Raw genomic sequence first — 16,360 nt, forward strand, 5'->3', positions numbered from 1 at the left:
CCACTTGAAATGTAGCTAGTCTGTTGTAAATGTAAAATACATATTTGATTTCAAAGCCTTAGTACCAAAAAAAGTAAGCCATTTCATAAATAATTTTAATCTTGAATACATATTGAGATATTTTGTATATATTGGGATAAATAGAATATATTATTGAAATGAAAACCTGTTTCTTCTTACCTTTTAAAAAATGTAACTAGAAGATTTTAAACTGTGTTTGTGACTTGCATGATATTTCGTTTGGATAGCACTGGTCTAGAAATCCCTAATCTTTTTTTTTTTTTTGAGACAGAGTCTTGCTCTGTCACCTTGGCTGCAGTGCAGTGGCGCGATCTCGGCTCACTGCAAGCTCCGCCTCCTGGGTTCACACCATTCTCCTGCCTCAGCCTCCCGAGTGAGTAGCTGGGACTACAGGCCCCTGCCACCACGCCCAGCTAATTTTTTTTTTTTTTTTTTTTTGTATTTTTATTAGAGACGAGGTTTCACCGTGTTAGCCAGGGTGGTCTCAATCTCCTGACCTCGTGATCCGCCCACCTCAGCCTCCCAAAGTGCTGGGATTACAAGTGTGAGCCACTATGCCTGGCCAAGTAAATACTTTCTTAGTTTACTATAGAACGCCAGGAAACTAGCCACTCTTTTCCTCTCTGTATCTCTCTTTTTTGTTGTTGTTTTTAAAAAAATATTCTTTCATTTCGTTGATGGCATCAGGAAGAAAACCTCCATTACGTATTATGTGCTATCTTTTTTTATACCTGCTACTCACTGGAGAAGGGTGACATCTAGTGACAGAAGGGTGGTTGGGAAGGGAGTTAGGAGGCATTGGAGAGAAGACTGGCAATGACTTCAAACTTTGAGTTAGAATTATTTTTTGCCTTTAAAAAACTTCAGCTAACAAGTCTGAGGGAAGGCTCTGAAGGAGGGAGAGTAAAACAGGCACTCTTTAAAATAGAAATGTACCTCTCTCCGAGGGAATCCTACTCTCGTTTTACTTTCCTTTTATTTATTGGAATTTATTGAGGACATATCGTGTGCCAACAGTGTTCTAGTGTAGAGGAAATGGGAATACGGCCTAGTCACTGCCCACAAGGAGCTTACATACAGGTAGAGAATGAATTCAAGCCCAGCCTCATACTCTAGATAAGCACTATAATGATGTTAGAAAACAAAATGCGTTTGGAGCACTGGAAAGCACTTTCTGCCTGGAAAGGAGACTGAAGGCCTTGTGTGTCTTGGATGTGATATTGTCAGGCAGAAAGGCAGGTGGGAAGGACAACCTGATGGGGACAACCTGGCTTAAAGGCCTGGGGAGTGGCAGATGGCCCTTGAAATAGTAGGTTGGGGCCATATTATGGGGGATTTGACAGCCTGGCTAAGAATGTTGGATCCTCTCTACAAAAAATACAAAAATTAGCCAGGCATAGTGGCATGTGCCTGTAATCCCAGCTACTTGGGAGGCTGAGGCAGGAGAATCGCTTAAACCTGAGAGGCAGAGGCTACAGTGAGCCGAGATCAAGCCATTACACTCCAACCTGGGCAACCTGAGCAAGACTCCATCTCAAAATAAATAAAAGGAATGTTGGATCCTATCCTTTATGCAGGGGGACTGTTCAAGCAGAGAAATGACATGGTCAAGATTTTGTGTTCGGGGTACCATTCTTCACTCCTCAAAAGGATAGACACTGAATGCAGGGAGATTAACAAAGAGCTCATTGCAGTCAGCCAGCCAAGTGGTAGCAAGAGCTCAAATGGAAAGGAAAGAATATATCCAAGAGATAGTTGAGTGAGGGATGAAAGGGAGGAGGAGTCAAATATGGTCCTAAGTTTCTGACTTGTATCACTAGTGGAGTTACCTTTATCCAAAGCTGGAAGTACAGGAGAGGATCAAGCTAAAATAGAAAACAAGCTGCATTTGGGACTGTGGACAGAGCTGCAGAGGGATCTGGCTAGAGCTGAAGTGCTTGTGTTTGTGTTTCAGATGGTGACCCTCTTTCAGATGTGGGTTGTTCCCCTCTATTTCACAGTGAAGCTGCACTGGTGGAGGTTCCTAGTAATCTGGATCTTGTTCTCTGCTGTCACAGCCTTTGTCACCTTCCGAGCCACCCGAAAACCTCTAGTACAGACAACCCCAAGGTGAGAGTTTAAATAGTGGGAAGAGCCCAGGTTTTCCGAAGCTGATGGGTTGGAATGCATGGGAGGAACATAGGTTTAGACTGAAAAAATTCCTGGTTTTGTCTCCCAAAACTACTTGGCATGGGTCCCCTCTAAAACGAGCTGATTGGGAGACCCCCTCCCCTATTCATCGATTAAAAACCCCAGATATTTCTGTATAGCTTACTTTATGGTTTCAAGGTCTTTTTATATTAAAGGCAAACAAAAATAAGCAAATCATGGTGATCATTGTGGTCTCATTTTAAATGTTTTCTTCTGTGAACCCTTCTCTGATCTCTGAATTAGATTTTCCAGTATATTCTCTCATATTGCACAGTAGTGTTCCTTCATATAACTTACCACAATTTATAACTAAATACTGTTTTGAGTATCTGTCTCCCTCACTAACTCTCACCTCTGAGATCAGGAACCACATCCATTGTTTGTCACTGTATATTCAAGCCCTGCCATGGGGCCTGGCACATAGTAGCCTACTCTGTGAATTTTTGTTGAACGAATGAATCTTAGCAAATTTATAATTTTCCAATAAACAATACCTCCTTCTTGAGTCACAAAGCAGCCACTGCCTGTATAATTCTTTTTATTTTATTCAAATTCGTTTCTCATTTGATCCTCCCAACCAGCTTGTGAGGTAATTTAATATCTGTACTCAACAGAAAAAGAGATTTTCTCATTCATTCAAATAAGCACCTACTATGTGCCAGGCCCTATGCTGAGCGCTGGGGATACAGAGCTGGATAAGACATGGTCCCTGTCTCAAGGAGTACTCTGTTTAATGGAGGAGATGGATGAGAAAGCTCCTGTTGCAGTGAAGTTGGTAAGTGCTATGACAGAGGTTTGTGTAGGTCCAAGAGAGCTTGACTGGCCAGCCTCAAAGTTGTGACCACCTGATCCAAAGTCTTTCAATGGTAGACTGCTCTTCTTCCTATTCTTATGTTCTACTTTCCTGCAAGCCTTTCTCTGGCCTTCTGGAGTTTCATTGTATAAGGTGAAATAGGTGATCCAGAAGTTTCTCTCTGGCTTTGGTAATTTAAGGGCCATTGTGGAAGATACAGGATGTGGAGCTGGATGAATGTGAATTGGGACCTCTAGCCCTGCCACTTGTTCAACTGTATGACCTTACCTTTCTGAGCCTTGAATTATTCATCCCTAAAAATGGGACAGTAATTGCTACCTCCCATAGGGAGATAAGGTGATATGAAGAAAAAATGCAATAGAACAATGTAAGAGTCACCATGAACACCACAAACAGTGCCAACTTTTGGCTAAAATGATTGAAAATATGTCTCTAATATGGAGGATTTTTATAATAGTAACTACTAGCTTTTTTTTTTTTTTTTTTTTTGAGACGGAGTCTCGCTCTGTCGCCCAGGCTGGAGTGCAGTGGTGTGATCTCAGCTCACTGCAAGCTCTGCCTCCCGGGTTCACACCATTCTCCTGCCTCAGCCTCCTGAGTTGCTGGGACTACAGGCGCCCACCACCATGCCTGGCTAATTTTTTGTAGTTTTTTAGTAGAGACGGGGTTTCGTCATGTTAGCCAGGATGTCTTTATCTCCTGACCTCATGATCTGCCCGCCTTGACCTCCCAAAGTGCTGGGATTACAGTTGTGAGCCACTGTGCCCAGCCAGTAACTCCTTGCTATTTATTTATTTATTTAGAGACAGTGTCTCACTCTGTCGCCCAGGCTGGAGTGCAGTTCACTGCAACCTCTGCCTCCCGGGCTCAGGCAATTCTCCTGGCTCAGCCTCCCAAGTAGCTGGGATTACAGTTTGTGTGCCACCACACCCAGCTAATTTTTTTTTTTTTTTTTTTTGAGATGGAGTCTGGCTCTGTTGTCCAGGCTGGAGTGCAGTGGCCAGATCTCAGCTCACTGCAAGCTCCGCCTCCCGGGTTTACGCCATTCTCCTGCCTCAGCCTCCCGAGTAGCTGGGACTACAGGTGCCTGCCACCTCGCCTGGCTGGTTTTTTGTATTTTTTAGTAGAGACGGGGTTTCACCGTGTTAGCCAGGATGGTCTCGATCTCCTGACCTCCACCCATCTCGGCCTCCCAAAGTGCTGGGATTACAGGCTTGAGCCACCGTGCCCAGCCTAATTTTGTTTTATTTTGTATTTTTGGTAGAGACCACGTTGGCCAGGCTGGTCTTAAACTCCTGACCTCAAGTGATCTGCCTGCCTCGGACTCCCAAAGTGCTGGGATTACAGGTGTGAGCCACCATGCCCGGCCTTGTAACTAACATTTGATAGTGCTTTACAATTTCAAAGCACTTTTTAAAAACAGAGATGAGGTCGCACTCTGTCGCCCAGGCTAGAGTGCAGTGCCATGATCACAACTCACTGCAGCCTCATCCTCCTTGGCTCAACCAGGTTTCCCATCTCAGTCTCTGGAGTAGCTGGGACTACAGGCATGCTCCACCTTGCCTGGCTATTTTTTTATTTTTATTTTTAGTAGAGACAAGGTCTCACTGAGTTTCCTAGGCTGGTCTCGAACTCCTGAACTCAAACAATCCTCCCACCTCAGCCTCCCAAAGTGTTGGGATTCCAGGTGTGAGCCATTGTGCCTGCCCTCATAGCACTTTCATAAACATCCTTATTTGTACTATACATGCAGCATTTCATGAACATGTATTATATACCAGGAAATGGGCTCCATACACCTCTCTTGTCTCAAAGAGGTGATTTGACTTCTCTGAGGTTACCCAGCTACTAAAACATCACTTAATCCATATTGAGTTTTTTGACCTAAAATTTCATGTCCCTTTCACTATGTCTCTCTCCTTTATGATCAGTGCAAACCCTGGAGAATGGAACTGTGTGTATTCTTTAAGATAGCACTAGAAGGAAGATGTTTGGGTCCTTTCCCTAGCCTGAGAAACCATCACCGCTTGCCTGGCCACAGCAAGGAGGCACGGGCAGAGAAGGACCTTGACTTTCCTCCCTAGGACTCAGCAGGGTTGGTAGTAACCTAGTCAGCTCTCAGGAACCACACAGACTTGTGCTGGTTATTCAGGCAGATTGCTAACTTGTTCATTAGCTCCCATCAGAGATAGAGTAGTGGCTCCTGATGACGGGAACCCACTCTTGTAGCATTTAAAAGGCTCTGGTTTGGCCAAGCAGCAGCGGTTTATGCTTGTAATCCCAGAGAGGCTGAGGTGGGAGGATCCCTTGAGCCTAGGAGTTGGAGGCCAGCCTGCGCAACATTGCAAGAAGACCCTGTCTCTAGCCAAAAAAAAAAAAAAAAAAAAAAAAGCCCTGGTTCATTCAGGAAACCGTCTTTCTTGCTGAGTCTAGTAGCTGAGATCCATCAATTAGATTGTACGCTGTTCTTCATTGGCTCCTGGGGCACACTACTCCTCCTTCAGGAGCATGAACAACCCCATTCTACTTCACTACCACCACACACTTGTATCCAACTCAAAAGGTACTTCTTAAGTGCCTCTCTCCTTTCTCTTCTCCCTCAGAAGAAAATTCATTTCAGAAGCAAATTCATTATACATCATTTCATTTTTGGCCTGTGGATAGGAGCAAAGCTGTATTCAGACTAACCAGGCCCAGGTACAAAAAACCTGTAGCTCATTCTACCTCGGATTCGTCTCTTGATTTCTGTTTCTGAACAACTAGCCTTCCTGCCTGTTAATCTTCTGAGCATAGTTGTGTTTAATACTTTTTACTTCCTCATTTGAGGTGACATAGCTGTCTAAGGTCAGCTGTGCTCCTTCTGTGAGGCAGAAACTGCCTTTTTAGGAATCTTTTCCTTGGTCTGAGACCATGAAAATACAAAGCACAGCCGGGCGTGGTGGCTCACGCCTGTAATCCCAGCACTTTGGGAGGCTGAGGCAGGCAGATCATGAGGTCAGGAATTCGAGACCAGCCTGGCCAATGTGGTGAAACCCCATCTCTACTAAAAAAATATAAAAATTAGCCAGGTGTGGTGGTGGGCACCTGTAGTCCCAGCTACTCAGGAGGCTGAGGCAGAAGAATCGCTCGAACTCGGAAGGCAGAGGTTGCAGTGAGCCGAGGTCGCGCCATTGCACTCCAGCTTAGGTGACAGAGCAAGACTCCATCTCCAAAAAAAAAAAAAAAAAAAAAGAAAATACAAAGAAGTACTACTTCTCGAATATATGGAGGCATTTCTGCAGTTAAGGGAGTGAGCAGCTTTGAATAGTAACTGAAGTTGCTCAGTAAGTCCTGAGCAAAGACCGTGGTGTCCCCATTGATGTGAGAATAAAGGATTCTGGTGATCCAGTGACCACTGAGGCCAGAATCTCTGTGTCAGCTGCACTAACTTTCTCTCCTTTCCCCAGGTTGGTTTATAAGTGGTTCCTGCTAATCTATAAAATCAGCTATGCCACTGGCATCGTTGGCTACATGGCTGTCATGTTTACCCTCTTTGGTCTTAACTTATTATTCAAGTGAGTACCCTTTGTTTTTGTTTTTGCTGGAGTTTGGGGAAGAGTGGCTGTTGAGATGTACCTCTTGCTGCAAGTCGTGGTTATTAACAGGAGGGACATAATATCCAGGATAGGAGACTTGGGTGCTGTAGAGGAATGGGTGAAGACAGGCTCTCCATGATTTGTGCTGGCAGAAAGCAAGGAATGTCTGAATATATACAGTGTCAAAGTCCTAAATCATTTTATATTTTCCAAGGCTTTATATTTTAATGGAAAAATCTAGTAACCAAAGTAAGCATAATAGTTATTATAACCTGCTATCCATAATTCTGTCACTTTAACAGAGCTGTTTTTCTCATCGGTGTGTACTGTTCATTTGCAACATCCACTCTGCATGAATGGTCTTATGTTCAACCAGGCCAGGGGTTGGCAAACTGTGCCCTCTGTGCCACATAGCCCACAACCTGTTATTATGAAATAAAGTTTTACTGGAACATAGTCATGCTCATTCATTTATATATTGCCTGTGGCTGTTTTTCCACTAAAACAGCAGAGTTGAATAGTCATGATAAAGATCATATGGGCTACAAAACCTAAAATATTTACCATCTGGCCCTTTATAGGAAAAGTTTGCTGACTCTTGGGCTAGACCATCAACCTACATGACCATGGTTGGCTACAGCTAGCAACAGATTTGACTTAGAAGGATACAAAACAAAAAGATAGAGCAGAGCAGTGTCTGCAGTCTTCACAGTAGACTCAGAGCTTAGGTGTGAGGGAATGAGATGACACAGACCGGTGTGGAAGCCACCCTGGCCTAGGAGCCCCATTCCCACAGGAACACATCCAGTTTCAAGAATGTCCCAGTCCAGATACGTTGTACTAATCACAGGTCATAATTAGTGTTTCCTGTCATATAGCTGACATTCGACAAGATTTCTCAGGAAACAGTTGTAGAAAGTTAAGCCATGGATGTTAAGTCCTGCTTCATTTTTGGGCACTTAGGTTGTTTCAATTTAGTACCGTCATAGATAACGCTGCTCTGTTGCTTCCTAAGGGTGCATTCCTAGGAATGGAATTTTGGCTATTGCCTCAGTTGTCATAAGCCTTCCAGAAGATCTCTATTAGCTTACAGGTCTTCCTACCCCGAATTGAGTCAGGTGCCAAGAAATCCTGAGCTCAAAGACTGGAGCGTACAGTGAGTCAGTGAGGCAGATGAGGGTGGAAATATGATTTCTTGGATGAAATACTGGTGGCTATGGACAGTGGATCACGAGGAGCCCTAAGCCTAGGACAGTGCACTGAAGCTAGAGATTTAGGATTCAAATTTAAGATAATGAATGGAATGATTACTGGCCTCTTCCCTGAGCCTAGTTATATTGTAGGCAGGAGTCTCTGAAAGGAGTTTATTTTAGGACAAGTAAAAATAAATCCTGGCCAGGTGTGGTGGCTCTCACTTGTAATCCCAGCTATTTGGGAGGCTGAGGCAGGAGGACTGCTTGAGGCCAGGAGTTCAAGACCAAGCTGGGCAACATATTGAGACCCTCAACTCCAAAAAAAAAAAAAAAAATTAGCTGGGTGTAGTGGCGTGCACCTGTATCCCCAGCTACTCAGGAGGCTGAGGCGGGAGGATTGCTTGAGCCCAGAAGTTCAAGGCTACAGTGAGCTATGATTGTGCCACTGCACTCCAGCCCAGGTGACAAAGGGAGACCCCCATCTCGAAAAAAAAAATAAATAAAATAAATCCTATTTTATATAGTGAGAGCACACTCATTAAATTCTTTCTTCCGGGGGTAGTACAGGCTGAAAGAATAAACAGGCTCCTGAAGGGTTTAGATGAATTCATCACTGTAGAGTCAAACACATCTTGTCGAAGAAAACAGATATCTCCTGGAAACTTTCTAACCTGTATGGTTAAACAAAAAAATCAAGATTCTGTATTATGGGTTTTTTTTTTCTATTTTTTTTTTGAGATGGAGTCATGCTTTATTGCCCAGGCTAGAGTGCAGTGGCTCACTGCAACCTCCACCTCCCGAGTAGCGGGTTCAAATGATTCTCCTGCCTCAGCCTCCTGAATAGCTGGGACTACAGGCGTGTGCCACCACACCCGGTTAATTTTTGTATTTTTAGTAAGGATGGGGTTTCACCATGTTGGCCAGGCTGGTTTTGAACTGACTTCAGGTGATCCACCTGCCTTGGCCTCCCACAAGTGTTGGGATTACAGGCGTGAGCCACCACGCCTGGCCTCTGCATTATGTTTTAAATATAATTCTTCTGTAATTACAGTTTCTTTTTACTTGCCTAAACTCTACAATGAGGAAAACAGAATTGAGAATCTTGATCATTTTTGTGCTACTGATCAAATTAATTGGCGTAAGATCAATGATTTCTAGTGAGTTAAATATTCAAGGTTCATAAGCAAATGCAACTTTGTATATAAATATAATTTGTAACTAAGCAAATACATACAGTTCTTTGTACAAATATTTTAACAAAGATAATTTTCTATAACAAAGTATAGACTCAAGGTTGCAAATTATTGGTCCTTGGAATTATTAAACCTTCTAATGTTATAGGCAAGATCTTTATCCTTCTTGTTAAATAGACTTGGACCAAAATTTAACTTTGATGACATGATACAGATTATTTATATATGTAGTTTATAATTTTATAGTAACTACTGTATATTAATAAATATTTACTAATTTTATCTTTTTTTTTTTTTTTTTCTAAACCTGTGTTTGACAAGCTGTTTCTGTAAAGGTCCAAATAGTAAATATTTCAGGTCTTATGGGACAATAGGACTATAGGCCAAGGCAGGTGGATCACCTGAGGTCAGTTCAAAACCAGCCTGGCCAACATGGTGAAACCCCATTCTTACTAAAAGTACAAAAATTAACCGGGTGTGGTGGCACACGCCTGTAGTCCCAGCTGTTCAGGAGGCTGAGGCAAGAGAATCATTTGAACCCGCTACTCGGGAGGTGGAAGTTGCAGTGAGCCACTGCACTCTAGCCTGGTACAAGAGGGAAAGCTCCTACCCTGTCCCACCCTGTTTGCCTGGGGAGGGGGCCAGGTCTCAGGTAGTGAGCATGCTTTGTGCTCAGTTGTCATAAGCCGAGACAATCTCAGAAGGAGGGGCATGTGGCCACTGGGATAATTTTCACTCTCTGCTCCAGTGACACCCAGATTTCTGGCATGCCCTTTCCTCCTTATGGATAGCTCAGCTGTTTCAACTTGGGTGGCTAGCTGGAGGAGAGACAGCTCAGCAAGGCAGCTCACTTAATGTCCGGCACTTACCAACAGTGGAGTCCCCAACATGTAGGTCCCAAGGAGCCCAGGTCCTGGGCAGCTGCAAGTCATTGCCACCAGTTAGGGGAGGCAAGGACTAAGAGCAGAGTGAGAAAAGGGTAGGAGGGGATACTGTAGCTTGGTCTTTGCAGCCTACAGTGCTAGCCTCCTCAAGAGGTGTTCATGGGCCATATAAAAATAGGCAGCAGACTGGATTTGGTCATAGTTTGCCCACACTTGCTTTAGCCTTTGGGCCTTCTCGCTTTGGGCCCTGCTTTGTGTGTCCCAGAGTAGTAATCCAAAGAAGATATGTCTCAGGGTGGGTCTTTCTAGCTCTAATACTTCCCTTGCAGGATCAAACCAGAAGATGCCATGGACTTTGGCATCTCCCTTCTCTTCTATGGCCTCTACTATGGAGTTCTTGAACGGGACTTTGCAGAAATGTGTGCAGACTACATGGCATCTACCATAGGGGTGAGTTCATCCGGGTTCTTAAATACTTAATAGACTCTTGACACCTCCAAATTGTTCAAGTTGACGTCACTTGTTTAATGGACGAGAAAGGCACTAAGAGGTGAGATAAGCCAAATAAAATCCTTCAAGATGTGCGTATGCATGGACATTCCTTCCTTAAAGTTTGGAAAGCAACACAGCCATAAAAAAGGATAAAACCATGTCCGTTGCAGCAACGTGCTAGCTGGAGGCCTTTAGTGTAAACCAGTTAATGTAGGAACAGAAAACCAAATACTGCATGTTCTTTCTTATAAGTGGGAACTAAACGTTGGGTATTCATGGACATAAAGATGGCAGCAATAGACACTGGGGGCTACTAGAGGAGGAGGGAGTGGGGACAACGGTTGAAAAACTATCTGTTGGGTACTATGCTCACTACGTGGGCAACAGGATCATTCGTACCCCAGACCTCAGTATCACGCAGTATACCCATAAAACAAACCTGCACATGTACCCTCTGAATCTAAAATAAAAGTTGAAATTGTTTTTAAAAAAAATTAGCCAAATCTCAGATGTAACTGTAATTTTTCTCTTTAGGGCCATTATAGGAAGGAGCCACTTTATCCACCAGGAAGTTAACATTCATTCAGTAAATACTTTGTAATGCCTGCTATGTGTCTAGACACATAACTATGTGTCCGAATTACAAAAGTATACAAAAATAAACATTGTTTTTGCCCAGATAAACTGGGTGGGAGAGATGGCTATTGTAGTAACAAACACAGATAAAAATAAAATTACAACTTTAATAAGCATTATGTAGGAAAGGTTCATGATGCTGTGAACACATGTAGTAATGTCATTTGACCTAGTCTCGGGGCTCAAAGATGGCTTCCTTGAAAAAGTGACTATGAAGCTGACTTGAACAATGAGTAGGAGTTAAGTGGATGAAGTGAGAACCAGGCAGAGGAAAAGAGCATTCGTAAGAGTCCTATCATGGGAGATAGTGTGGGTGTTTTTGAGGAACTAAGACCAGTGCGGTTGTATGGCCAAGAAGTGTCTGGAGAAGTAGTGACTAGACTAGAAAAAAGCCTGTAGGCCAAATTAAGGATTTTGATTTTTATACCAAAAATTCTGGGAGGGGCTGGGCACAGTGGCTCCCTTTGGAGGCCGAGGCAGGCAGATTGCTTGAGCCCAGGAGTTCAAGACCAGCCTGAGCAACATAGTGAGACCCCATCTCTACAAAAAAATGAGAAAAAAAAAAAAATTAGCCGGGCGTGGTGGCACATGCCTGTAGTCCCAGTTACTTCGGAGACCAAGGTGGGAGGTCGCTTGAGCCTAGGAGTTTCAAGGCTGCCTTGAGCTTGTTTGTGCCACCAAACTCCAGCCTGGGCAACAGAGCAAGATGTTGTCTCTAAATAAGTAAAAATTCACAAAGTGTACAATAATCATGCAAAGGTACAACAATAAATGATGGGGCACAAAAGTGCCTAGTCCATATTTGGTTATTGTTTTTGAACTGCACAGTGGTAGGAGTTGCTCCTTATAATTTTTACTTTGTGAACTTTTATTCCTTGACTTAACCCACAACTGCTACAACAACAGCCACTGTCACTCACTGCTTTACCAAAAATTGGGGAAGTTTTCATACTTGCTTTATTAATCTTTATGTGTAAAGCTACACATTTCATTTCAACATTTAATATTAAAAGTGTTTTGAGTCTTTATTTAAGAGACAATTTGGTGTCTCTTAAATAGAGGTTTGGTGATATCTTTGTGACAGAAATATGACACAGGAACTGAACTCATCAATTAGCCAGTGGTATAATTGGTTTTGTTATATGTCGTTTCACGTAAAGTCACAGTTTCCAAGAATCTATCAATGAAGTTAAGAGAGGACATACTGTATTGGAGAAGTATTTTGGAGGTAAGTTAACAGGACTTAGATATAGTTTGGTTCTGAAGACTGAAGGGAAAAATATGAAAGAAATGTAGGTCTCTAAGCTGAGATTTCTGATTTGGCAACTGCTTGGATGGTAGTACCTTTCACTGAGATAGGAAATGCTGCAAGAGGAGCAGGTGGACATCACGAAGAGATGCTGAAATATGGGTAAATTAACAACCAATCTGAGAAACGCAAGTAAATATTTCTAATTTTTTTTTCAGAATGGAAATATATTTTTGTTGTTTTGCTGTTTATAAAAGTAATATGTTCTCTTTGTAATTATTTAAGCAATACAGAAGTGCTCTCTGTCTCAGTGTCATCCCCCAAGACCCCACCCCAAGAAGGAGTATTTCCATCACCTTGGGTAACTTTAATCTAGTACCGTTTAAGGCCAGGGACTTTGTCTCTCGGTATCATGGGAATATTCTAATTTTTTTCTCTACTGGATCAAATTGAAAACAGTACATTGGATCACTTTATAAACAGTTTATTAGGTTCCTTTTTGAACAACTGTCTTGTGTTTTACCTTCATTTCCCTCTTACCTATTTATGTAGACATTGGATCTTCCTTTAACCAGTTTACTCCCCAGAAGAGATTTTTAGACCATGTCACCATTTTCACCATTTTGAAGTATACAGTTCAGTGCCTTAATTACATTTGCAGAATTCTGCAACATTGTCACTGTCTAATTCCAAAATTTTTCATCATCCCAAACAAACTCTGCCCATTAAGCAGTAACTCCTCATTACCCCTCCCCGCAGCCCCTGGTTTACCTCTAATATACTTTCCATCTCTGTGAACATGCCTGTTGTAGATATTTCTTGTAAATGGAATCATACAAGATTTGTGCCTTTGTCTCTGGCTTCTTTCACTTAGCGTAGTGTTTTCAGAGTTCATCTGTGTATAGAATGTATCATTCCTTTTTATGGCTGAATAGTATTCCATTGTGTGTGACACCGCATTCGGTTTATTCATTTATCTGTCGATAGGCACTTGGGTTGTTTCCACTTTTTGGCTACTGTGAGTAATGCTGTGAGCACTGGCGTTTAAGTGTGTTTAGTCCCTAGTTCATATCTTTTGGGTTTTTACCGAGAATGGAATTGCTCAGTCATTTGGTAATTCTATGTTTAACTTTTTGAGGACATGCCAGACTCTTTACTTTCTTAGTTATGATAATGCTTAAGTGAATACCTGTATTCGTGAAACTTTTTTGACACTTCCTCTTATTTCTTTAAATTCCTTGAAGTGAGATTAATGGGTCAAAAGGTACAACAGTTTGAGACACCATGCTAAATGCTATCCAAAAGGCTTGAACCCCTTTTGCTGCTGCCACAGATGTCTGAGAATGCCCTTGTCACCAAACCAACATGGCACTTAATATTTCACTGTTTTAAATGTTGGAGAATATTGCTCTCCATTTCTGATGGAACCATAGTCTAGCGACAGAATGGCTTGCCTGACACAGCTCCTGATCACCAGCCCCGAGTCCTTCTCCCTCCTCTTTCCCTTATCCTTTGGTGCTGATCTAGCCCAGTCTACAGGTCCTGCTACATCTAACTTCCCAACTGTCTCTAGTCCGGTCACTTCTCCCCATCTGCCCAGCAAATTTTACAAGTCATTTTGACTTGTAAAAGATGATCTTTTCTAAACAGTTAAAAAAAAAAAAAGAAAAAAAAAAAGATGTCCTCTAACTGTGGGCCTCCCCCTGCCACTGTGCCTCCTCTCTAGAAGTCCTGAGGCTTCTGTGGAGCTTCCTACTTTGGCTGCTTCTCACAGCTTTTCCTATCTTTCCTTCCTGCTATTCTCCTTCAGTTCTACAGCGAGTCGGGCATGCCTACCAAACATCTTTCAGACAGCGTGTGTGCTGTGTGTGGGCAGCAGATCTTTGTGGACGTCAGTGAAGAGGGGATCATTGAGAACACGTATAGGCTGTCCTGCAATCATGTGTATCCTGCCTTGAGCTCCTGGGCCACATCTCTCCTGCAACGTGCACACTCCAGTGAGGGAGAGAAAGGGGGTGGTCCTGACCCTAGGTGTGCTGTCCAGACCCTTGAGTGTAGGAGAGTCACGAGAGGGCTGCCTTCCCTGTGCTTTCCCACAGATCAGAGCCACTCTTAGGTAAACAGTGGTTACAGCCTGGCTGAGTCTGAGAGAAACCTGAGGCTGTAGCTAGTGAGGCTGTGCTAGCTGACCTGAGATCTGACCAGTCACAGGGGAAGAGGACCCTCTAATGGGATCCCTCAGTTTAGCATCAAATCCCCTATTCTGAATAACACTTCTAATATTTATCATGTATTTACCCAGCTCCCATTCTGTGCCTATGTTGAGAGAGCCATGTGTCGTCTCCATTTTGCCCCATAACAATCTTGTGAGACAGGGATCATTATCCTTACTTTACATGTGAGAAAACAGGTTCAGACAGAGGGACTTGCACAACATTACAGAGCTGATAAAGCGTGAAGGCAGGATTTGAATCTTTTAAAGACTGGCCTGGGGCTGGAGTGCCGCCCTGGCTCTCACCATTTCCCTTGACCAGCGGTGCTCAGCTTCCACGAGTTCTGCATCCGCGGCTGGTGCATCGTGGGAAAGAAGCAGACGTGTCCCTACTGCAAAGAGAAGGTAGACCTCAAGAGGATGTTCAGCAATCCGTATCCTTTATTGGGGTCCTTGTTGGGAGTGGGCTGTGGGAAGAAAGTACTGGACAGTGTGACCTGCATTTGGGTCCTCCTGGGGCCCTCACTTCTGCCCTCAACCTATTCTCAGCCTCCTTGCAGCCATTGTCACGGACAGATAGATTTGTGTCAGCCTTAGGCTGTGTTTTCTTACACTGGCAGTTCCTTCTTAGAGAATGTGTTACTGGAGGCCATCCCTGCATGTTAGTCGTGGGGAACTAGGATTTCTCTCTCTACGTCTCTCGGGGCTGCCCTGCCTCCTGTACCAGTCCCCTCTGTTTGCCTCCTGCATTCTCTGCGTTCAGCTCTACTCCAACGGACAGGCTGTGAGGAAGAAGAGGAGGGGGAGGGCAAAGTTGGGAGTAGGCTGAGTAGGAAGTGAGGCTGGGCCCTTCCAGAAAGCCTCCATTCCTCTAGGCTCTGGAGCAGCTGGAAAGTGGGGCAGACCCAGGGAGCCCCACCACCCATGCTAGATCACTCCTGGCAGCTCTTGCACAGAGCCTCTTTTCTTTAACACACTGACAGCTGGGAGAGGCCTCACGTCATGTATGGGCAACTGCTGGACTGGCTTCGATACTTGGTAGCCTGGCAGCCTGTCATCATTGGCCTAGTCCAAGGCATCAACTACATTCTGGGCCTGGAATAGTGACGAAGAGCATCAGTGGAGAACCCACCCCACACGCCGTGGAGCTCAGGGCACTCTCCTCCCTGCCCACAAAGACCTCCTGGGTGGGAAAGACTCAAAGGGGCACTTGGGCCACTCAGGACCCCTCCGGTTGTGTCGGACTGGGGAGGGTTATGATGGAGACCCAGCCAGTGGGGCTATCAGCAGTGGGGGGCTTTTTAAAAGAAAACTATTTTGATGAATATATTTTAAAAACTTTTTTTTTTTTTTTTAATTGTGGAGCATAGGAATTGCCCCCCTCCAGGCTTCACCCTCCCTGCCTAAGCAGGGTGGGGGCAGAGCCTTGACATTTTTGGTTTAAAGGAGCCTTCTCATCTCTGGCCGAGAACACTGCTGGGCTCCCAGGTAGCTGAAGACCTCAGCCCACCCATTCCCTTCTTCCCTGTGTGGGGCTCAAGCCTGGTGCACTTAGTATAGAAGAGCTAATGTACTCAGGCTGGTGCCACGGGTGAGCACTGAGGCCCCAAGTGTCCTCCCTCCCCCACTGTCTGGGACAACAGGACAGGTGTTGTGTCTGACTCTGTCTCCCCCTGTCCAGGAGCTATAGGCCGGTTGAGGCATGGAACCTTATCAGTGACTTGTCCAACAAGGGAAGCTTTGGGGCCTCAGAATTCATTGAAGATTTGTTTTGGGACAACTGGAAGAATCAGCACCATGGATACTTGCCCGTGGGCAGGGCTGTGGTCAGCCAAGAATAGAGGTCATATAGTTGGGCTGTGGGGCAATTGTTGGCAGCCATGACTGACGGCCCCTTGTGC

At 44.1% G+C, this 16,360-nt stretch overlaps 1 protein-coding gene across 2 annotated transcripts in view; it reads left to right on the forward strand.

Moving 5' to 3' along the window:
* Nucleotides 1–15,800, forward strand: part of LOC105468688 (ring finger protein 121) — a 67,611-nt gene extending 51,811 nt beyond the window's left edge. For both annotated transcript variants that reach the window (XM_011718892.2, XM_011718893.2), the window contains 6 exons: nt 1,976–2,130; nt 6,472–6,579; nt 10,200–10,320; nt 14,058–14,191; nt 14,792–14,893; nt 15,443–15,800. In XM_011718892.2, the coding sequence (XP_011717194.1) occupies nt 1,976–2,130; nt 6,472–6,579; nt 10,200–10,320; nt 14,058–14,191; nt 14,792–14,893; nt 15,443–15,563 (741 nt within the window). In that variant the 3' untranslated portion in view covers nt 15,564–15,800. The remainder of the gene's footprint in view (nt 1–1,975; nt 2,131–6,471; nt 6,580–10,199; nt 10,321–14,057; nt 14,192–14,791; nt 14,894–15,442) is intronic.
* The last annotated feature ends 560 nt before the right edge of the window (nt 15,801–16,360 follow it).

The sequence above is a fragment of the Macaca nemestrina genome, chromosome 12 (genome assembly GCF_043159975.1).
Source record: "Macaca nemestrina isolate mMacNem1 chromosome 12, mMacNem.hap1, whole genome shotgun sequence".
Classification (NCBI taxonomy): domain Eukaryota; kingdom Metazoa; phylum Chordata; class Mammalia; order Primates; family Cercopithecidae; genus Macaca; species Macaca nemestrina.